This window comes from Octopus sinensis, linkage group LG1, assembly GCF_006345805.1.
Source record: "Octopus sinensis linkage group LG1, ASM634580v1, whole genome shotgun sequence".
Lineage (NCBI taxonomy): Eukaryota > Metazoa > Mollusca > Cephalopoda > Octopoda > Octopodidae > Octopus > Octopus sinensis.
Genome location: NC_042997.1, coordinates 88251359 through 88277285, shown reverse-complemented (window position 1 = coordinate 88277285; position 25927 = coordinate 88251359). Strand labels below are relative to the sequence as shown.

The 25927-nt window shown below is 33.3% G+C and overlaps 1 protein-coding gene across 8 annotated transcripts in view; it reads right to left on the bottom strand.

Moving 5' to 3' along the window:
- LOC115216192 (cyclic nucleotide-gated cation channel beta-3-like) overlaps positions 1-25927 on the bottom strand; it is a 495037-nt gene that overhangs the window by 95281 nt on the left and 373829 nt on the right. For all 8 annotated transcript variants that reach the window (XM_036502664.1, XM_029785393.2, XM_036502665.1 and 5 more), the window contains one exon: positions 21205-21365. In XM_036502664.1, the coding sequence (XP_036358557.1) occupies positions 21205-21365 (161 nt within the window). The remainder of the gene's footprint in view (positions 1-21204; positions 21366-25927) is intronic.

Sequence of the window (25927 nt, the reverse complement as noted above, 5' to 3'; positions counted from 1 at the left end):
CAACCCTCACCTATTTCTTTCTCTATCCACCAATCACCAACACCTCTTTATCATATACTCTACATCACCATCATCAAACCCAGATACCTCCACTACCAATACACTGTCCACCACAACCCCACCACTGTGATCAATACCAACTTTATCACCACCATCACCATTCCCATTATATTTCTACCATCAATATTACTACACTTACAAACAACAACACCCACCACAGCCTTCAACTACCACATCTGCCATCACCCATCCATATCATATTACCAGTTTTTCTACTTGATCTCTTCTCACATCAAATCCACCTCACTTAAAATATCTTCTTATCTATCCAATTATGTTCGCCAAATTTTAATTTATTTTCCTAAAGAAAAATATTTAGATATTCTATTTGACCTTCCCATTACCATTGGAGCAATTGTCATGAATGACTAAAGGGACACACACACACACACATGTGCACACACGCATACACAAACACAAATAAACATATGATTACAGAAACAAACAAGTGCATAGCATAGCATTGGTAGTTACATTAGGCTTACTGCCAAAAAGCCTGCAGCAAATTCAACAAAATTACAAATATGCACCTTTCTCTTCTCTGCTGCAAAAATTACAGGAAACTTTAATAATATAAAGAAATATTGGTCAGCAAAATAGATGCACCATATGACTTGTGATAGAGTAGTATCCATAAATTGTTCTCAAAACCATACTGTATCCTACACAATAGGAATTTCTCAGTGAAACAGTGCTATAAAGCATGGTCAAACAGCAAAATCAGAGGAAGCTAGATGTAGTCTGCATCAGCTAATAGTTTGGTTGAATTATGACACAGACTCTACACCACACACAACTGCATGATTTCACACCACAATCATAGCATGATTGTCATACAAAAATCCCCACCAATATCCTGAGGCAGTCAGCTGTTAATAAAGTTAACTGTATTTGAGAAATCTATATGAGTAGGAAACCAGATATAAAATTTTCAACATATCAATTTGGATTGACTGGCAACATTTAATCAGTATTTTTAGTCATTGATTATCTCTTCTCATGTTTAGGCCTGACTGTCCTACAGTTCTGAAATTAATTTAAAGGTTAGGTGCAGGCATGGTTGTGTGGTAAGAAATGGCCTTGCATTGAAAGGGAATTGGGTTAATATTCCTGAACCCAAACTCAAAGAGTACTTGTCCAGTGGTGGGAATGCAGCGTGCTCCTAGCAGCGCATCTGTTGTCGAAGCCGGTGGCTGGGTGAAGCAGCAGCAATGCAAGTAAGCCTGGAGACGTTGCTGGGATCCCCGGGAAGAGTTCTCTCTTCGTAAAGGACCGCATCTGTGGAATCGGCTTGTCCGGAGATACGGATATGGTGCCTGTAGAGTGCTGCATCTTGGGTGGCATCTGGTGTGCTCTTGGCGGCCTTGGAAAATCTGGGTCCATAACAGAAAAGAAGCTTGCTTTCCAACCGTATGGTTCCAGGTTCAGTCCTACTGTGTGGCACCCTAGGCAAGTGTCTTCTATTATAGCTTTGGGCTGACCAAAGCCTTGTGAATAGATTTGGTACGTGGAAACTGAAAGGAGCCTGTTGTATATATACATACATATACATCTATGTGTGTGTGTCTTTGTATTTGTGTTATCACTGTCTTATGGCGTTTCTGACACGTCCCATTAGAACTTGCCTCTTCCCTTTGAATTCTGCTTTGAATTCATCTGTTACTCCTTCAGACATTTTTATAATCTGTGTAACTTACTGACAGACATCTCCCCACTCCATATGCTCAACCCAGATTCTTTATCTATTCCCATCCTTCCTGTCATACATATTTATTCAAACACTGCCTAACGACCCTCCCCCCCATGGCATACTGGTTCACATGTATCACCAAGAACCTCAACTAAGTTGGACCAAAGTCTACAAATGTTGCTGTATAGAAAGGAAAACCGGCCAACTAACTGAACATAGTTCATATTTGTTTTAAATGGTAGTACCGAACCGGGTATCATGTTGGATCTAGAAACAAGGAACAATACGCATAACCTTTCTGGGCTCTCTCTCATATGGAGACATAACAGTTAGTACTGTTAATGTTTAATTTGAATTGTTACAGGCTGGTTGTTGATCTCACCAAAGCATTTCTGTGAAAGTGTTTTAATTATTCAACATCCCAAAACTCTAGCTTAATTTTACTACCAGAAATAAGGTAATAAGTCAATGAACCTGTTCAACAGAGTTCCAAAGTTTAAAATAAGAGGCACATTTACACAGTTGTTGCTGTCTAGCTCCAAGACATTCTTGTTTGAGCAAATTATGGTATGTAAGTAGTTGGTCAAATGAGCAGTTGTTATCCACTGATCAAAAGTTCTGGATATGTTATACTCCCATTTTGTTAGAGGCCCTACCGCATACTTGCATACAGTGTTTGATTGTATGAGGAGCAGTGTGGAAGTGTAAGTAAGTTGTACTTATTTCCATTTTATGTGCATGTTGTACTTTGTTCATTTTGTGTGTTTGTTGTTGTGTAGCCTCAAATCAGTCTTGAATGAAAAAAAAATTGAAAATTTTAAATTCCTAGTTGTTTTTTCTTTTGTATATTTAGTGTTTGTTGTTGAGTGATGGTGTAACTGTTATAAAAGAATTCATTGCATTTGATAGGTGCTGCTATAAGAGTGATGCCTCCTGGAACCAAATTTCTAGGTGGTTGCTAGTGGGTTGGACAAGTTGTACAGCTGAATTTGGGAAGTCTTGGTAAGTGTGACTGATATTATCTACATATGGGACTCTGTGTTTGTTTTGAAATGGTATGAGAAGTTTGTGTTAGCAGTAAAGAGACAAGTAGGAAGATAGATCCTTGTGTTATTACATTCAGGAAATTGCAGATTATAGACTGTTTCTTGATTTTTAATACACAAGTAGCTTACAAGCCAATTTTCTGTTATTTGTTAAAGTGTTGAGTATTTTAGGTTTAAGTGAATAACAAGGGATATAATCTAGAGATTTACTGGTATCAGTAGTAGTTGAAATGGTACTTTTTTTTATTTTTGTAGTTGAAGCCATCTTATATTTTTGTGTAAGATTTGTGAGTAGAGATCTGAATTTGTGCTGTGATTTGGAGAGAGAAATGTGTGATTAGAGACACTAAGTGAGTTTTTCTAAAATTGTTGAGGGTGTGCATAGGAAATTAATGGATTTGTATTATACTACTACACTTTTTTATATATTTTGTTGGGCTTTAAGATTGTGGTGATTTTGATCAGCATTATTTTTATGTAGTGTATGTGTTTTTGACTTAACAACTTATACTTTGAATATAATATGAAAGTTGTTATATTTTCTTATGCTTTTTCTCAGCTAATATATTTTTTAAGCTCCACTGATTCGTGGGGTGAGTTACAGCAAACTTTCAAAATAATAGGCATCTTGGGGATTTTAGATGCTTTTATTGTCAATTTTCCATTGCTTTAGGAACTTTAAAAAAAATAATACATTTATTACATAAATAAAATAGGTGTAGTGAATAAGAAACAGATATTTCATTGCTAGGCAATGTTTTGATGTAAGCCCTGTAACTCTTTTATTCTTATTTTTATCTGAAAAATTTAATTCAGGGTCTTTTTTTTTCAGAAACATAATCTCTTAAGTTTAAAATTTACAATTTAGAAAAGAATATTTGAAAAAGTTTCTAATGAGTGAAAAGTCATGGTCACATAAGAACTTCAAAATGGAGAATAGGGAAGGTGGCAAAAAAATAGAAATAACTGAAATTTGAAAAGAAAAAACTTCTGGCAGAATTATAATCTCTAATGTTTAAAACATATAAATTCAAAAGAAGAAAAGGTTCTAAAAAAATAAAAAGAAGAAAAATGTTATGGGAGTAGTGCTTATCCTGAAACTTTGCCAAGTAGTGTTCATTGTACAGTATTTTTACTACTGTATTAGTTGATAAATGCAAAGTAAGAAATATGAGTGAAAGAAACATTTTATTAAAAAAAATTAAAAGGAGAAAGCAAATGTAAATAAACTAGTACATCTTGGATAGAAATAAAAACCAGAGTTTGAGAAAACTAGTGATGGTCAGCATCAGAAAACGTTTCCCTAAAGTTCATAAATTTGGATAAGTTTGTATACTGTAGAAGATATGAAGGGCAGTGTACAATATATAAGTACACAAGTCTTCCAGTGGCATAGAAATCTGTTCAAATTTATGCCTGAAACCATTGCAGTGATAGCAATTGGGAAACTTATGTCAAGGGAAAAGAAAAAAAGTTGTTTGTTTGTGTGTGTGTGTGTGTGAGAGAGAGAGAGAGGGGGGGATATTATGGAGAAGGATTTGGACAAAAGTAAATAGACATTGTTACTATGAAGCAACAAAAGAACTTCTTGACTGGCTAGAAGTAGCAACAAAATCTCTCTTAAACCATACTTAGTCTTAGATATATTATGCCAGAAAAACCATTGGATGGTCCTGGTTAGAATGATTTTTATCATAAACCTGTTTAATCAAAGTTGGCTGACTAATAAAAAAAAGCTATTACAACACCTATAATAGAGTAACAATCCCTACGCATGTAAAGGAAACATACAACAGTAAATTCTCTCTCTCCTCTTTATTGAAAACTGACAACTAAAACCTTTATACACTTTACAAATGCAAGGCTTCAATGTAGTGTCACTGAAAAGTTGTCATGACTACAACATTGACACAAATGGTTCAGGGATATGGACCCCAAATTATTATTAACATAGGTTCTTATAATCAATTTCAAAAAAATTATATTAGCAATACTGGGATCAATTTGTTTACTAAACCCTTCAAGGTGGTGCCCCAGTATGGCTACAGTCCAATGGCTGAAACAAGTAAAAGGTAAAATATAAAAGATGTAGGAATGATGCAGAAATCTCAACACTCTCAACTGATCCATGTGTTTAAGTGATTTTCTTAAATCTTTCTATGCAACTGTTACATATGCTGTGAGTTGTTTCAAATCAAGATGAATATTAGGTTATTATTAAACCAGTCACCTCAGATGAAATCCCATCTGAACTAATAACCTTTACTGGGTATCATAGTTCAATATCACTGTTTTTTTTTTCTTTTTCTTAAAATATGATAAAAATTGTAAATAAATAGTAAAAACGGTAACATAGATATGTACACTTTCTTTATTGACAGCAATTCCTTAAGCATAGAACAGCTGCTGACACAATACAATAGATAAATGTACTATACCTTACAATAGATAACTGTTCACATATTTAGGATAGAGCAGCTGCAACATATACAAATACAACATGCAAAAGAAAACCATCTAATTGTTTGGAAACCATTTTCTCACTAAAATGCTATAACTTTTTGTACACCAATAGACTGCACCCGCCCACACTCTCAATGGTTGTTATTCCTCTGAACCAAGAAGTTCATCTAATTCACCAGTCCCCTCTCCTCTCATCATGCTTACTGTGACAACCCCAAACCAATCACCAAACAATTCACCTCAAACTCTATTCACAGTACTTCTGTCCATGTGAACTACTTCCGTTCATCTTTTCGATACATGTAACAATCTGTAGCATTTCAACCTGATTATCAACAGCACTGACTTCACAGATCTGTTTAAGAGCACTGCCTTATCTTACTGAACTAAAACATATACAATTTAGTGATTTGATTATAATGTGTACTGGGTGAATTCCTGGCCATGTGCTAGGTACACTGTAGCTTTCTGGCCATGCTATGTTGGGTACCATATAGTAGCCTGTATATAATATGTAGGCAACAGTTTGATGACAATTTATTTTGTAAACAGATTTTTTGTGATAATTACAGTAAACATGAGTGTTAGTTAGTCTCTTTCCACATAGTACAGTAAAAAAATAGAAAAGGTATGCATGTTTTATATTCTCATATTAGTATAACATATATAACACATACTACAAAAGATAAACACACTTCATCATCTTTTCCTGTTCCCCTTCATTAAATTATACAGTATACACAAAGCTCAAGATGCATACAAATAACACACACACACACCTACCTTTCTCACCTTCATGATACCAATTAACACAGCACAGTTTCTAATAATATTTTTTCTCTCCTCACTATATTTTCTTTTTCCATTATATTCATGATGTAAACTATTATTCTTAGTTTTGTTTTGTTCACCTGATTATCTTAGCCACATTTATTTCTAGCTTGCTGACAGATCTTCATTAGTTGTAATTTTGACTTCATTAATAATACAAGAAAACCATAATCCACAAACAAATACATATAAAAACTTCTTTCACTTAGAAAATTCTAATTTTGTTTACTTGTAGTTACAATGATTTTCTCCCTACACCCGAGCTCTCGCTTAGTTATGGGTTGAAATAATTAGAGAAACAATAACAATACAGGTGTAACCAGTGATGAAAATGAGTTTTAGAAACTAAGGATATTCTAAGGTTTGCGAGAGGGGAACCAAGGAAACTGTGGGTGTTTTTTATCTCTTTTTCTTTTTTGTGGCTCAGTCAAAGGAAGAAGAGCAGGTAGCTCTCCTGACCCATGGCAGGTCTCTGATACTGATAGAAGAAAGGGGCAAGAAATAACACGTGGGTTTCTGGAGAAGGAAGCAGAACATCAAGATACTGAATTGCTTCACAATGGAGACCTGGTCCAAATTCTTGCAAAAGAGAGGACACCTGACCTTAGGATGCTTTTAGCATTCAAGGGCCAGGTGGTGGTCTTAAACTGAGTGATGGATTAAGTCTCTCACCAAAGAACAGGTGTAATCCATTCTATCAGCTCAATTTTCTTCACAAGTCTTGATTGACTCAAATCTCTGATAGAAAATAAGATGCTGTAGGTGAGATCAAAGCTGGAACCATATAATTGTGAACTTCATAACCAAATGGCCATGTCTGCACTTTGATAATACTGGCAAACATCAGATTACAAACAGTTTCCTGATGTCAGGAAACACAGAAATCAATTTCCTAACCAATTTCGATTTCTCTTAAGAAAACTTTATGTATTTGTTATAGTTGGTTTTTCTTAGTTTAGTCTATATTAACTGTTTTATTGCAGGAAATAGAATTTGTGGAAGCTTGTCATATCTATTTATCTGTGTGCATGTGTGTGTTTGTCGCCTCCACCTCCACTTGACAACCAGTGCTGTCTTGTCTCTTTAACTTAGCAGTTTGGTAAAAGAGACCAATAAAATATCAGACTTAAAAATAAATACTGTAGTTGATTGTTCCAACTGAACTTCAAGGTGTAGCCCACCATGGTTGCAGTTCAATGACTGAAACAAGTAAGAGATAAAGAATAAGAGAGATACAATGGCAGTAAGTTTAAAATGTTCATCTTCATCATCCTTCAACCAACCTATGGTTGATCAGAACTCCATTGACAATCCCTTTCCACACTACACGGTCCTGCATTGTTGTGTTCAGATCTCTAATATCCAGCCTTGAGTCTCAAGATATGGTATCTGGAAATGTCAGTTTCCTGGAGAAGCAGGCTGCTATGTTTCACCTAGTTGTTTTTCTAAGAGAGCCAATAAGATCCAGGTCTCCGATCCATAGAGAAGGACCGGCTCAGTCAGTGTTTTAGATATTTAACTTTTAATGTGGGGGGAAGGTTTGAGTGCCAGATCTTATCAAGTCTGTTACATGCATCCCAAGCAAGAGCTTTGTGGATGTTAAAGTCCTTTTGGGAGTCTGCTATGTGTGATCCAAGATATTTAAAGTCATCAACGTTTTTGATTGATATATTATTGGGTGATTTAAGTTCAGTTAACTTGGAAGAGGTTGTGATCAAATCTGTCTTACTCTCATTGCAGTAAAGGCCAACCTGGTCTGTTGCTTTCTCCAGTGCTTGTAACAAAGATTCTGCATCTTTAATACAATGGGATATCAAGGCAAGATTGTCAGCAAAGTCAAGATCAGTTAAATATTGTGCACAATGCTGACTGCTCTGGTGGGGTTTCAAAAAGAGTCCCTTTTCTTCCATACCATCTAGGAAAATATGTAGAACATAGTCAAGAACAATGATGAATAAAAAAGGAGTGAGTGTGTCACCCTGCAGAACACCTGCTTCAATTTCAAATGTTAAACTTCTGACCAAATGGAATGCACAGAAACTGCATTTTAGCCTTAAATTAAACACATAAAGCAGAGGCGAAAAGACTATATATATGGTATTTGACAATTAACTCAGGTATTAAGGCTATCTTTCTTTATAGATTTTCTATACAAATTATAGCCAGCACTGATTTGTTATGAACAAGAGATAACCTTAACAATTGATTTAATGGCATTGCTAATACAGTAGAACACAGTTTTGACATATAAAAGTGTTTGATATACTTTGGTTTGCATAACAAAATATAGTGTCCCTACAATTCATTAATTAACTCAGGGTTTATGAGTTCCAAATCCACAGCAAGTATTTTGATATAACATATGCATACTTCACAAGATACACACACTTCATCATTTTTTCCAGCTCTACTGCATAAAATTGAAGATGAATACAAATACGCACACTACACATCATACACAAACATACACTGCTGTTACTTTTCTCACCTTCATGATACCAATTAACACAGTACAATTCCCAATGATATTTTTTCTCTCATCACTCTATTTTTTCCTACAATATATCCACTATATACACAATTATTCTTAGTTTGGTTATGTCTTTGAGCAAGCAATTTTTTCTATTTGCTTCAGTGTACTTAGCTTTTAGGCATAGATACAAGACTTAACTACAAGAAACTGGCAGCCTATTCTGAGGAAGATTTGTCTCAACAGAAATCAAAATGTCAATTTTTATTTCAATGGATGTATGATGTTTATAAAATGAACATTTTATTTTAACGCACATAACTTTGCTTGCTTTTGTCTGGCCAGTGTAAAAACAAGATTCCACTCTGACTTCACAGTTGAATGATTTATAATAGGATGAACATTCATTCTCCAATTATTCTTAGAAAAACCATAATATTAAATAAAATACACAAAATAATCCAACCATTTTTTACTTAACAATTAATTATATCCTTTTCTTAAAACAAAACCATTCAAAGCAAATTCATATAATACAAATATTTAAATTTACAAACCCCGTCATAGAAAGAAATTTGCAAAATAGGATGTGTAATTAGCAGCTTAATTGCTTAAAAGTTGACAGTTTTCATGGTTTGTTTAAAGAAAAAAGATTTTATTTATCTTTTATTTCATTATATAACATTTTGTGAAGGTGAAAATGTTTCTTAAAAAGAATCTTTCACAAAAGACATTTATTATAATGGAAATATACAAACTTTTTCCTGATGATTAAAACTATTTATTGCTATTAGCACTAACAACATTAGAAATTATTATTATTATTGAATGTTAGAAATTATTAATTGTACTGATATATTATTGTAGATAGAGATTTTGGATTTAGCAGCCTCATTTCTGGCAATTTTTTCTGTCCTAGTATTTGTTCTATTTATGTTTTTTTTTTATTTGCATTGAACTTGCTTCAATTGATGTATGTCCCATTTGATGCAAGAAGTTTACTACCATTACCAAGGTTCAAGAAGCCTCATTCTTCCATAGGGAGATTACTGATAGTAAGTGGAAGCTAAATACAAAGATCCTGCACAGATACTTCAAGGCATCTCATCCTTGTTCTGTCAGTTATGACCTGACTTGATATTTTTATTTATCAACAATGAAAGGAATAAGGAAAAAGTTGGCTTTGGCAGGACTTGAATTCAGAGCACAGTGAGTGTGAACAAACATTGAAATGCATTCTATCTAACATTCTAATGTCTCAGCCAATTTGTTGCTTGGATAATTCCCCTTTAAGCCTTGTTTTAACTGCAGTTAAGGTTTGCATAGTTAAAAAATACTTTTTTCCCCTCAGCTGGAATATGAAGAAAATACTGCAAGTGAGAGATGTCAGCTGTCTTAACCTACAAAATTCAAACTGTAGTTGGTGATTAAAGATTTCCCAATGTGACAGAAAACCATAAATTGTGTGGAAGGGGATATAGCTAATTGAATCAGCTTAAGTGCATGTTTGATACTTATTAAACTGTCCACTATCCATGGGGTGAAACTAAATACTAGCTACTTCATCACTTCTACAATTTGTTAATTATTGTTACTGGCCTATCGTTATCTGCTTTTATATTTGACATGTTACTTATGTACAGATGACAACTGTATCGATGAAAATTTATAGTTTTGTAATTAATATCTTACTAATTACTGTATTTTAAGGTTATTGGTTGCAATAATATTAATTAATGTTGAGGGTGAAGGTGGAGTTCCACTGTTCTAGCAATCTCACATGACTGTCAACTATAGTTACTTGTAGATTAAAAATCAACTAACACTTTAGCTAATGAAAAGGTATCTAAGTAAAGTGGCATGATATCCAAAAGGAAACAATTCAGAATAAATATCACACATGAGACCAATATCTCTTGTTTAATGTTATAGAACTAATTATTAATGAAATATAATGGGTAACATCAAGATAGATGTCAGTTATTGATTTAAGTAATAGTTCCATGCAGTACTATGTTTACATTTCCCTTCTTATATTAATCAATCCATAGCATTTTAACGAATTGATTATAATCTGACAAGAGATATGAGGTAGTACTTTCCTAAGAATATACAATAGTATAAGTATGAAGATACTGGTTCTCATCCTGTCCTGATACTACTGCAATAACAGCTTCTGCACTTCTGAATTAGCAAGCTGTACACCACCTCTGTCCTTGCCCATGTCCAGCAAGTTTCATTATACTTCAAGTGCCTTATATCCAGATCCAGCACTTAATACTTTGCCTAATCTCTTTTTGCCTTGAGTTACATCCTTCTCAGATAACCCATGTTTCCTGCACAATCACCAGTTCTAGAGGAACAATTTCAACAATGAATTTTAAAAAATACTGTGTATCAAATAAAACAACTTCATTAGCAATGAAATCATAAGAAAAACACCCAATGACCATCACTATCTGCAAGTGCCAACTGAGGACATGTAACACTCCTGACAAACAGACTCACCAATCAAGTCCTTAAGTAGAACCTTTAAGGGCAACTGCACAAGGAACCCTAACCCTAACCCAAGATGAATTGGAATCAGACAATCAACAGGGACCTGGTAAACCTATAATGAAATGATGCACAGAGGGTAGCTGTTGACCAATCCTGCAAGACAACTTTGAATTCCTCATGCATTATCCAATGCAGGAGCATTTAAGTTTTAGTATATCAAGTGGATCAACAACTGCATCAATATTACCTACCTGGGTGGGCCTCCAAAAATATTGAATAAATAATTAAGAACAAGACTAAGAAAACTTAATAATGTCAAAGTCTGATAAGTTTTTAGATAGATGAGTACTTTGAAAACTCAGGAGTTACAAACATTTAAAAAAAATCATTAGGGCTGGTCATCTATTGATAACATACTTCTGATCAGGTGAAGCCAAGTAAATGTTTTGATTTATTTCATGAATTCAAAGAATAACCACACTTATAGTCATTCATTGTTGTATATCTTACAAGAAAAATTACTATTTGATAGAGTCTTTGATACAAAACAATTTATTGATACACTACTGATAAATTTGATTTGGATTTAAGAGCGATTAAAATACTAGCTAGACGAGTTAATATGTTAACTTCCTACTGGCAGAAAAGATGATGGTTTAAATCTTGTCACATTCATATGCACACCACTAGTGACAAGATATGAACTCCAGTGGCTTGCTAAACTGAATGTTGTTAGAGCTGGTAGTAATAGCAACCAAATATCTTCTAATCACACCTACTGTATTAGAAAGAAACACATTGGATAGTGAGGTCTCAGTGCATAGTGCCTGGGAAAAAGATGGGATTGTCACAACTGAAATGCCTTTGATCACATGTCTGCTTTAGCAGAGCCAACATAGAGCTAAACAACTATAGCGGCAGTGACAACAATGCAAACAACAACTAAAAAAAGTTCAGTGTATAGAAGTATCTTAATATTTATAACATAACTATATACATTAAGCTGTATTTTATAAAAAGTTAAAACTTCTTGACTCATAACTTTTAGTTTCACATTTTCAATTGTTCAAATAATTGAAATAAAGGAAACAGTATGACAGTATATAAGCTGAAATATTTGCAAACATATTGAAATATGATTAGTCAATAGTACATCAACATTTGGTTGGTTGTTCCCCCAAAATCTTAAAAAAACAACAACATGCACTAATCATCATCAAGCACACAACACATAATATTGTCATCTATTAGCGTGCTAAAACATGTGGCTATTTATCTTGTTATAGCATATTAGAGATATGTAAAAGATATTCAGTTACATGAATAACAATGAAATTGTTGGTTTCAGAATTTACTGCTGGTTTACCTGAAGGCTCTTAAAGCAACCTGTAACGTGATTTACAAAGGTAGCATAATGATACAACTTTTAGATAATAGACCAAATTGTATAGTCGCAAATGTAGATTTAACAAAGGCTAACAAGCTAACAATATTTGAAACACTAAAGAATGATAACCAAACAGTTCAAAGTGTGAAAGTGTATTTAATGTACATGACACTCCTTCATTATTCTAATGTTTCTGACTTTAGGCTGTGTCCATGTTAGGGCATCACCTACAAGCATTTTAGTTGATTAGGTTGACCCCAATACTTTGTCTGGTATTTAATTTATCAATATCTATTTATTGAGTGGCTAAATCCTCCTTCTGTGCAAATGGATGTAACTTAAAAAGAATATATACTACAAGGTGTTCAATGCATTGATTTATTGGTTATTCTTTACAAACACATGCATGCACACACATATACAAGTGCATGCACCCACATGTGCATGCATACACACACATGTGCATGCATACACACACACACAAACACACACACAGTGTCTTTTAGCACATTTCTGTCTACTAAATCTCACTATACAGTATTGGTTTTCCAAGTTGCAAGTCAAAAGGATTGATAGCAGAGTTATGTGGTTGCAAAGTAACTTTTTTAAACTATACAGCTATGCTTGCTCCTAAATTCTGATATAACTGTATCCCTTTAGACTTATAGCACTAAACTCTCAAATGCCAAATGAATGTGACACTAATTAGGCATGATTGTGAGACACAAATTGTTGTAGTATCAATCTTCCTGTTTTCATTAGATATAACTGACTTTTCAATTTTACATTATCAATAAATCCAAACTTACATAACTTGGAATTTCTGTAAATTTTAATTTTTAACAAAAATTTCATCATTCTGTTAGAAGAAATTAAATTTATAGCCATTGCTGGCTCTCCAAAATTGGCGAAACTGAAGCAGTTAACATTGTTCTTGAACACTAGCAAATTGATGGTTGCAGGAAAATATGGGTGATGACAGAAGAGATGAGTGAAGATGGTACAAGTCCATTCTGTTAAAAGCATCTGGATCAATTCTCTGCTTTGGGAACACTTTAATTCCTCCTCCCACTAGTCTCCAAGGAGCAGAAGCCACTATAGTAGTAACAGAAACATTAGTGAGAGAAGACAACAATGTTTGTGGGCCAGATGATGAAGAATGTTGGTGAGTGACTTCATGTCTTTCTTTTGTATGCAGTTAATGATGTCTGTGTGTGTGTGTGTGTAGCTTCACATGTAGTGGACTTATCTATCACTCAGTTTAACAGCATCACCTAGTCCTTGGGTGCCTTTAGCAGAATCCACTTTGTTACAAGTATTTGGACTAGATGCCTGATTTGAGGACACCTTAATCCTCCCACCCACCAGTCTCAGAAGTCTTGTAATGATCATGGGTATTGCCCTTAACTATTAAGTAAATTTTTTTTTATAAAATACACTATTATGGGTTTCACTTGGGCATTTAGAGGGTTAGTGGTTGAATGGTTGATGAAGACTGAATTATTTCCAAGTCTTTAGGATGCAGTCTTTGTTATATTATTAAGTATGCACTCTTTAGGAGAGCTGCTCAGTGATGATGAGGTCCGTATTTGTAGCAATGTTGAGGGCTCTAGTTGTGTGCTATTCATGTTTGGGGAGCTGATGCAATTTTTTATTGATATGTACACTGATTATGTCATTTTGTTATTGAGGGAGACAAGAATGCCATGATCCCTTCAGAGAATGTTTTTGTGCTCTTTGTTCATGGAGTCGGAACAATTTTGGCATGGATATCTAAGTTACATGTGGATGATGTTAAGGTTCACAAAATTAATGAACAGTGAAGGAGGGGATTCATGTGCACAAGACTGAGTGTTGTTGGAAGTGATGGTAAGTAGGTAATTGATATATACTGAAAGAAGGATGTAGGGAATAAAACCAAAGTGGAAAGGGGGTAGTGAGAGAGAGAAAAAGAAAAGGAGAGAAACTGAGACTTGAGAATTTGGTGAGGCTATGTTGTAGTTCTATCATTTAATGTTTGAGGGTAATGGCAAGGACATTGTTAAAGCTGGTGGCCTTGTTGGTCAAATACAAGTAAAAGTGTTTTCAAACTTTATATATATATTTAAATGGTGTTGAGGCTGGCGGAGTAGAAATCAAAAGTTTTGGAGAGATTCATCTAATATATGCCATGGAGAATGGGTTGTAAAGCAAACAGGGAATGTGAAAGTTTCCTTCCTAGGAGTACTGCTTACAGAACCCTCATGGTTGAGGAGTGAAAGCTAAGAAGATTCCACAAAATTGGTAGAGATCCTTGTGGTAAGGTGTCAAAATGATTAACTGCAATTTGGGAGACTAGATAGTTAGTCTACACAGTGTGAAACGCAAAAGTATCATTCACAGTTTGGATGATGACCTTGTAGGAATTGTAGCTTTGGTTAAAGTTCAGTCAGACAGTATTAATAGATAGGTGATTTACTCCAAGTATTACATGCTAACTTAAAATCTGAGAAGTTAGAGGGTTTTGTGTCATATGCAGGTATATGGTGAGTAGTTGTGATAATGTTGAAATCACACAATTTCATAAGTGCAGAGTTGATGATGGTTTGAGTGGAGTTAGGTTCTGAGATGAGAAAGAGATCAAGGACATTTATAGTGTTTGTGTGTTGGTTTTGAAATGTTCAATTAACATATGTAAATGTATGTGTGTGTGTGTGTGTGTGTATAAATGTATGTTAATTATTAATTGCATACACACCTATTACCAATTTTTCTATTTTTGATCACCTTGTTACATAAATATATTCATAGACATAACATCATAACTTACATTGTTGGCTCTCAATTGTACAGAAAATCTGTAGAGATAAACTTTAAAAAAATATGTGTATATAAGTATATGTACTTGTATATGTATATGAGTATATATGCTTATACATATGCATATATGGGTTCATGAGTGTGTTGTATATATGTGCATATACAGATGCACATACAGTGAACACATACATACAAATGCATGTACACTCATCCATTATTTTAAAAATATTACTTAGACAACAATGCAATTTCATGAGGCAAGTTACAAGAGTGACTTGTTTGTATGAAGCTTAATACGTTGGAAGTATCAAGAGAGCCAGAAATGGATTGAAAAATGTGAGCTTGAAACAATCACTTTTGTATGTGTTGCTTTTGCATGTGCTGCTTATATACATACTAGCAGCTAAGCCCGGTTTCACCCGGTCAGTTTGGATGATGTGGTTGTAAAACCTGCTCTATGTAAGCATTCAACTTGTTTGGGCATGCTTACATTAAAAAACAATTTTAGAATGACTTTTTTCTGTCAAAATGCTAAAAATAACAACTGACCAACAAAAGAAAAACAGCCAAGGTTCAACCAAATCAAAAAATAAACCCAAATACTAAGCTAACAAAGATGAACCATTCTACTTCCATTGTGCATGCACACACAAACACACACATTCACAAACCCCCTCCCTTTTACATACACACACATATATTCACACAGAGTTGAAATACTGTTTGATTTATTTTTTTCAGCATGCAATTTTCATCATCCCACTACCAAGTATGACATCACCCCTTCTTTCCTTATTCATCTTTCACCCTTTCCTTTCTCATTCATAAACACAAGAGTATTATTATAGTAGATTATCTCGGTAACCATGGGAGCTATGAAAAAATTACAAAGCCCAGCATCACCACTAGATCATTCTACACATCTGTGTAATTTTTCGCAGGCTCAAATCACCAGCTGAATGATCAGAAACATGTAACTTGGAATACTGGAGTTATAAGCATTTCACTTACAATGTATTAAAAAACATTTTACACTTATGTATTGAGTTCTGTAATTTATTGCTTCTTGGCAAATCAACAGACATTTATATATATATATATATAAGCTTCCATACAGTTTCCATCTACAAATTTCATTGACAACGCATTTGTCAAGGTGAGGCTAGAATAAAAGACACTTGCCCAAGGTATCAAGAAGTGGAGTAGAACTTAAAATCACAATAAATTTCCAAATAGTTTTCATCTTCCCTATATAACTCACAAGGTTTGGTCAACTTAAGACTGTGGTAGTGGAAGATATTTTACCAAAGTACCACAAAGTGGGATCAAACTTTGAACTACATGGATATTAAGCAAAAAAAAAAGGCTTAACTAGATAGCTATGTCTGCCCAGTTATATAGGTGAGGTAATTTTGGAAACAATGCTTCTTCTAACCATATTTGTGGATGTAGTTGAACTCAAGAATACAAGCCAATGAAACATTCATCAAGTTTAGTGCTTTCCCTAGTTTTGGTTTTCAGCTACATTTCTTTGTAGTACCACTTACAATCAGGTGAACTAGACACAGTATATTATTGCCAGACAAAGGGTACAGTGCAGCACCAGTGACAACTACAAACTCTTCATACTTTATAGATTTTCAGAATCCTATTAAATCAGCCATCTACAACTCTCTATATTGTGTGCTTGTGTGTTTTTAAACTATATTCAGCATTTAAACATTTAAAAACTAATCTTTAAATGCTAGTATCGACAAGAACACACATGTGCACATAAGCACTTGACAATCGCACCTATGCAGACATTTAAATACTATTGGTTATTACTCTTTTCTTATCTTTAACAGAGAAGCCTTTTACAAAAGATTGCTGTAGAGAAGAAATCATTCAAATGAGTCTAAGCATGAGGCATAAATAATTCTTGTTTTTTTCTTTTTTTTCTTTTGGTATTTAATATGCAATAATCTGAATGGAATCTAAATAGAGCTGAAATGTTAAAACAGTCAGCTTTCAGACATTTGCAATAAGCAATAATTTACTTTTTCTGACTACGTGAGAGCAAAATGACAGCAGCAGCAGCAGTAGTAGTAGTAACAACAGCAGTGGCAGCAGTAACGTCAACACAGTAAAGAAATAATTGCAGTTTCATCATATCAATAAGCTTGAGATTTGATCATATGAATATTCTAATACATCCACCAGCTATTAGACTAGTAGTAGTAGTAACTACAGGAGTAGAATTGTAGCTCCTGTATAGGGCTTGTGATAGTAGTAGTAGTAGTTTAAAGATTAATTAAACAAACTTTACCTCTTTTTAACATCTAAACCCAGTTTTTTACCTGTCATCAGAATTTGCATTTATTAAATTTATTTGATCACTGCTTAAAAAGAGCACATCACTCCACAAAACCCCTCCCCTACTCTTTCAGCCCTGTAGTACTTTAAGACAGCTAACTAGTTAAGACGGTGCAAATTCTATCCTGATCACCATTAACACCAGGTATTCTTCCCTTTGACTCAGTCAAGATGGTCAAGTGAATGGCTGGCTACCCTTCTCAATAAGTTCCTTCATGTTCCTCACAATCCCAATGGTTCATATGAAAATGTACATCTAGAGTAAGTTTCTTATTGTCCCCAAGTGGAACCAGTGTTCAAAAGGATCCCTTTGTACATTATATGTCATGCATTCTCATAACTTTGCTGAATCTTCATAACTATCTCACCTACAATGAGATCCATTTGATAAAGCAACTATATTTTTTGCATACTCTGCCTCCAATTCTACACTGCATTCACACAACAAAACTGTTCTTGATTTGCTTTTCTATCCAACCTCCTTCATTACAACATGCATAGAATTGCCAAGGAAACTTCTCTGGTTACTATAATATAACAAGGTGACCAGTATTGATGGTGTTATTGCAATTATTTTCAAACTGTGCTTCTGAGCTAGCATCAAATCACCACTTCTTTTATCATATTGAGGCACTGTCTCTTTTCAATAACCTTTAGTAATTTCCATAGAGTTAGATCCACTAGAGATCTGCTCTTCTACATTACATTCTAGTGATTAATGACTTTCTAGAACAGAATGTCATTACACTCAACATCAACTTTTAATTGTAACTGGTACAAAACTAATCTAACAAAGTTATTTGCTTATAGGTACCATCTGCTTCTCATCTTTAGAACTAAAATATACTTCAACTCTAATCAGCTGCTGCTTCAGTAAAATTTAAGTATAGTTCATGTTACAAGATTGCTTAAATAGTTAGCACTGCTACTACTTCTACACAAACAACTGTCTGAGATTCTGTATGAGCCATTGAGAGAGCCCCTATGAGATTGTTCAATTTACTAGAAATAGGAACCAAATATCTTTCAAACTGAATAGCATTATCAAGTCCTTCAAATCAAAAATCAAATATTCTTTAAATCTTAAACAAGAAAGACACTCTAGATAATATAATCTCAGACATTCAAAACAGATGAAGATGCTTTTTGTAATAGGCTCAGGCAATGTAGGCTGATTTGAGCCTAAACAACATCTTAGACTAATTACAAAATTGCAAAAAAAGAAACAGACTAAAAAAAAGAAAAGAAGCCTATTCAGTTGATCTGCAGTTCATATGCCAGCATGTGACAACCACTAATATACTGGTGCACTGTTTCTTCTTCTTTCTCATCTATTGCTACTTCAACAGTTTTTTTGCTTCTCTGTAAAAAGCTATGTAATACCTCTTCCCAAGTTTACCTGACTCTCCTCCTCATATCATACTAACTGCATCTTATTATCCAAAGCCCACACTAAATAATTGGGTAAATCAAGCTTAACACTCTGAAATGCTCACTACCTAAATTGTCTCTCTTCGATGAATATGAACTACCTTAGCCTGGGAGAAGTTGAAAAGATAGGCATTGTTTCCTCTTCCATCTAAGTAATAACTTTAAGAAATATAGGCTTCATTAACTCTTTACCATATTTCCATTTAAATACACTGCCTTTGTTTCAATTAATTTTGAAAATAATGATGAATTTAGTAAAATAACTTTGTTGTTATTAAACTGATGTTTGGAACATAAATTGGCATGAAATTTAGTGGGAAGGTTTTAATTTAGAACAATAAAAAACATACAGCTTATATCTTAGAACCAAGGCAGTCTTGGACAGGTTGGTATCAGAAGGGTTAATGAAGTACAAGTTGTAAGGTGCCATTTTCAAATGATTCTTGATATATGAATATAAAGGTAATACAGGTATTATGTGCAAAACCCATTTAAAGTGCAGCAATTTAAATAACAACTATAACCTTTTAGAAAACCATGTAGAATTGAGTGACCAATAACAAAGTAGTCAAACCTTTCTACCTCTCAGTATTTCAGCATTTCTATATTTATTGTTGTTGTGCTTCAGATAACCCTTGGTCCAAGTATTTCAGTCACAACTATCTTGCTTTTTTTCTAGACCTAATGTAGCTGTGACTAGATTAGAGTGTTCTTAAGGTACAATTTGAGTGAGATCTGGATGCTATTACTGCACTTTCATGATGGATCATATTTCTACAGTGGGAACTATAAACAAGTAAGAATAACTGACTCATTATTAGCTGAGTTGGGAGAAATATTGTTACCACACAATTTTTAGATTTATTAGACATCAATAGGGATTTTAGAAAGTTGGTTCCTTAATGGAAAGGTTAAACATAACCATTCAAGACAGACTGAAGTTGTTTTGAGAAATTACTCACTTTAAATATATTTCTTGATGAAGAGTAGTAACTTACAGCTGTTTAAGACAGAAAAAATGTCAGCCAGTTGGATAGGCTGATAAGCTAGACTGTCAGCAAAAGGATTTATTAGAGTGTACTACATCAATATCTGGAACATTTAGAACTCAAAAAGCTTATTGTAGGGATTTGCAGCTTAGAGTTATAATGTTGGAAGCATTATGTAATTGACTACTGTTTCATTAATTCGCAATGCTATGTCTAAATCTTAGCATCAGTATAGCCCTGTGTCGAATGGGCTCCACCAAACTGACTTGCACTAGATATATCTCATGAAAACAATACCTTCAGTCATGTCCCAACAATTTGAAGGGTTATGGGAATCAAAGTTGGGAAAAATGATAGAGTATTGGACAAGATGCCTTCTAGTATTTAGTTATGTCTCTTTACATTCTACAGTCAAATCCCAACAGTCCAACTTTATTTTCATTCTTCAAGAGGTCAATAATATAAGTACCAGTCAAGTACTAAATCAATTAAATCTAGAATAACCTCTTTCCAGATTTGAGACTTTGTGTGCCTATGTTATACCTCAATAATTATCACTATTACCATTGTTGGCTCATAAGTTGGAAATCAGTTGAAATCTCTTAGAATAAAACTATTTCAAAAATTCAAATATATCTTTAACATTTATTAACGAGAATGCTTCAGAAAAATAAAAAATATCAGTTACAAAAATCATGAATGGCAAAGATAATGAAGTGTGGATGGGAGCATTTTTTTTTATAAATCTGTCATCTTCAATGTGAAAGCCAGTAACACAAGGTAAATACTTTGATAAATCCCAAGAGTTTGTTGTAGTGGCATTCATGTCTACTTTTGTAGCATTTAACGAATGAGATATATTGATCTGTGAATAAGAAGCTAGTTTATTGTTGGTAACTTTCTGATCAGGCTTAGTTCTTGTTCTCTAGCAAGGTAAATTCAAACAGCTGGAAATAAATGTCATGCTCAAAGTCACAGAACAAAACACCCTTGTAAGTTTAATCACAGTAGTCAGTATGTTGATAGTTTTATCCCCAGAACTACACTTTACCTTTACATAAATAAACTATCAAGGAATGAAATCAAGACAGTAAATACCTTTTGCTTTTAATTCCAGTTGTCATGCATTCAACATGGAATAACTATTTTAAGTAACTGTTGATATAATGAGATATAAAACTAACCTGACTGGACCTCAAGACTGGAGAGTGATGATGATGTTGGTGTGGGAGGCTGAGTTGTCTTTTCTTTCACTCTTTGCGTGCGACTTGAAAAGGCACGCACCAATTCATGCATCTGTTCACTCAAGGTCCGACTAACATTTGACAAATTGAAAGATTCATCCCTGTCAAAGATAAAAAAAATAGCTTTAGAAAACCTTTGTTTAACGATGGAAAATTGGAAAGTTGTCTTTCTAGATAAATATACACTTATTAATATACACACACATATACAAGTATACATAACAGAGTAGATCTTCACACATATATACAACAGTGTGGAAAATTAAAATATATGAAAAGCATTATATATAAAATTATTAATAAATAACAAATTTATATTAGAAAAATTAGGAAACCAGTTGTAGCTTACTTCTTTCTTCTTTTATAGTAGGATATGAAAGAAGGCAATAATTTCCAGAAGGATTTTAATTATACGATTAATTTGATACGAAATGTATAACAGTTCATTGATGGAATCCAAATTTCAATAATCATTTTCTTTCTTCTCATCTTGTTTTGATGCTTTGAAGGAATACATTCATCTAGAAATATTTTCTATTCTTTAGAATAAAGCTCTTCTACATTTGTATTATGGTGGTGGTTGTAACTGTAGTAGTTATAACACTATCCAACAATTTAACATGTAATTAGAAAACAGCTTGGTTATTTACTAAATTTAGACACTAAATGACACTATTTTCTGGTACTATTTGACACTGTATAAACCAATATTTCCCTTGTGTAGTCATCCTCAGATTAATTTAAAGTAATTATCAGAAAGTTTCACATGCTAAAATTGTATATTTGATGTTCCTTCTCCTTTGCATTTTCTATATATCCCAGTTCTTCAAAATGTCCAATATTTGATTCATATTTTCTTTTGTAGATATTGCTGTCTTAAACAGTAGAAGCTTAAGTGTATCTGTATCTCCTTGTTATACATTTTAAAACCAAGTTTGAATAAACAGTAAACTACTTGATAAAATATATCAGCATAAATTGGCATGTGATCATTTGATATATGACATTGAAAAAAAAAGAAAAAAACTTAAATAATTCTAAATAATTCTTAAGAAAATTGCTTGATTGCAAACATTTTGTTCACATCCACTAATTAACGAAATAAATTTATTTTTAGCAGCCATTTTTCTTCTTTTGCTATAATATCTAAATATACAGAAATTACATAGATGTATAATATTACTGAAATGGCTTTCTTTTGTAAAGAGAAACTAAAAGCTAAGGAACTAAAATGGAAAGTTTGACCTAAATACAAAGCTTTTAACTGGTTTTCATTTAATTTTTATTTCTGGTAAAGCATTTTTCATTTCATAGCTGGTTTATTTTATATTTTCTTGATCTGAATGATTATTTAGTCGTTGTTTTTGGGATATCACCGTTACTATTAGAATCTTTGTAATCCATAGCCTAAGAAGTCTGTAAGTATATTACAAGAGACACAACCTCCTCTCTCCATCTTTCTTTTTTGTCCTTCAACCTTATGCTTTCTATCATCTTCCTTTCTATCCATTCCTTGATGTTGCTAAGCCGCCACCTTTGTGATTTTCCTATTCTTTTATTGGGAGTTTGTTCGTGCACAACCATATTCACTAGAATATGGTGTCATGAGTTACATGACCACACCACTCCATTTTCTGCCTTTTGACAACTGATAGAAGAGTTACTTGGTTCACAATCTTTCCAAGAATTTCTTTCCTAATAATCTTGTTTGTTTGATGTTCTGTATATGGAATGTGAAGTATCTTACTATAACATTCCATTTCAAAGGTCATGATCTTTTTCTCACTTTCAACATCTAACATCCATAATGTGCAGTTAAAATTATTATGGCTCTTAAATGAATTTTTGTGGTTATTGCAATTTTTTATTCTTCAAGACAGAGTCTAATTTTACTGAAGATGCTGTAGTTGATGCAATCCAGCATTTGGCTTCTTTCTTTGATCTCTTCTGAAATATTTAAATTTATCAACTTGTTTAAGCATTTCCTATGCTATTTCGATTAGATTGACTATTTTCTTCTCAAGTGTATTAGCTACTATTATTTTCAATTTTTAAGCTATTATTTCCATATTTTCCTGCAGTTTGCGTTAAAATATTCTTTTTCATTTTCTTCTGTTACATCAATATCATTGTCAAAATGGAGATTACTGACATCTCTACCTCATTAAGATTTTCTCCAAAAGACTTAGGGCTTCCAGCATCATATATTTTAGAAACAGACTAAAAGTTTTTTGTGAAAGAATGCACCCCTGTCTACCACCAGCTATTGTTTTAAACCAGTTACTTGGAGAGTTTCCAACCCCAACCAGAATTTCTTCAAGTACATATAATGACTATAACATATATTATTCATAGACTAATGTTATATTGCCTCAATATAGACAATAACACTCCATGCTAAACATGGTCAAATACCTTTCTTAAATCAATGAAAGTGTAGCAATGTTATACAAGCATTTTTCTATTAGGATGTTGAACATATAAATCTTGTTATTTTATTAATCGCTCAACTATACTCTGTATAACATTAAATATGTCAGAAAAAAAAATTGCCCCTGATCAGACCAAGGTCACGTTAACTTGATCATAGTTTCAAATATTAACAATTCAGTATCCTCAAAACAGCATCGAATTCAAAAGCTTCCAAGATCCCCTTCAATAGACAGGCATCCTTTACATTGATCAGTACACATTGATTATCAATAAATGTGTGTATACACTAAAACAATCTTGCTCTAATTCTTACTTCACTGATCTCTTTCAATATATTCTCAGAAACTAATTTGAATTTTGTCAAGAACCGATCAATAATGGTCCTGAAAACAATGTATAGAATACTACAGTCCCCCAAATATGGAACATACTGATACTAGCTGTCAAAATACATTTGTCTGTCTCAGGTTTCAAGTGGAAGCCAAAAACTTTAATTATCCTGAATTCTGGCTGATATTTCCAAAATAATATGCTTTTAACATCTTCTGTAAATATATAAAACTCTAGAAACACACATTGTGTTTTGTTAAACAGAACTGTTAAGTGTGCAATATAAATCTTTCTTTTACATCATTGTCATCAACATCATCACTTATTGCAGCATTTCGTCTCTAGAGTAAAACATGCCACTGATTTCCATTAAATGAATGACATGATACATAAACATAAGAATTGATGAAGTGGCTCTGTTTCAATCACTATCAAAGGTTAAAATGACATTGTTTTCCATACAGGCTTTAAAAAGTTAGTTTCAATGACCAACATGTTTGTTTTAATGTAAGATTATCCTTCTTCAGTAATAGCAAATAAACAAATAAATTTTAAGTGTACTCTACACTCAATTGTTTTTCAGTAATTCCCAGCTGTTTAGTGTAATAAACAATACTGAATTGTAGTTTGCATGAAACATTGTAGTACATAAGTAGAAAAAGAAAAGGAAAATATAGAAACCTTCTAACAATGCAGAAAGTTTTACAAAAACCTTTATATTTCAGGTACAAAGACCCATCATCAGAAAGAAGCAGTCCAAGAAATGTCTAATTACACTGATTTCATTATTTTATTTAAACTGGGATCCATATGACCCCTGGGGGTCCATGTAAGCAAAATAGTAAATTGAGGATCCACAGTAGTATTTTAAGAGTCCATGAAAAAAATTTGCTTTAAATGTATTTATTACAAGAAACAGCAAGGTTTCTTAACTCTTATGTTTCACATAGTTCAAATTAAATAAGTTATTGTGTGAAAAACAAAATAGGAGTTTTGAAAGGAATGTCTATAAAACTAGTTTTTACACATTGAATGGCTTTGGAGGTCCACCAGAATAGAGTAGTAGATCAAAGGAGTCTACAAGTAAAAAATGGTCGAGAACCACTGGTTTAAATAAAATAATGAAATTGATGTAACTAGTCATTTCTTGGACTGCTTCCTTCTGAAATATAAAAGTTTTTGTAAAACTTTCTGTATTGTTAGAAGCTTTCTATATTTTCTTTTTCTACCATACATATTTTACATTGGCCAGTCATAGGAGTTTAACATTCATATTCTGTTAGTTTCAACTGTATTTCAGTTAGAAACTGCTGCTACTGACACTACTACTACTACTACTACTACTACTACTACTACTACTACTACTACTATTTTTGCATTTATTTTTTTGTTTCTTCTCTTTTTATGTTAAAAATGTCTTCTAATACATCATATAATTCTCCTTGTCACTATTAAAAAGTTAGCATATGTGTCACACTCTGTCTGTTTGCCACTGCTCTTGCAGTACCACAAGAATTAGAGGCAAAGGCCTATCAGTCCAGTACACATATAAAGAGCGATTTAATGACTATTAAATGAACTTTAAGGAAAGTTTGATTTTATAATTTATTGCATTTATAAGTCATTAGTTTGCGCATGTTTTTCTACTTAGCTTTTATATTGGTAGCTTTGCTTGGATGACTATAATGGATTTTATTATGACATATCACAGTAAGGTGGCAAACTGGCAGAATCAGTAGCATGCTGGGGAAAATGCTTAGCAGTTTTTCATCCATTTTTCAAGTTCAATTTCAAGTTCAAATTCTGCCAAGGTTGACTTTGCCTTTCATTCTTTCGGGGTTGATAAATTAAGTACCAGTGAAACAGTGGAGCCAATGTAATTCATTAGTCCCCAACCATG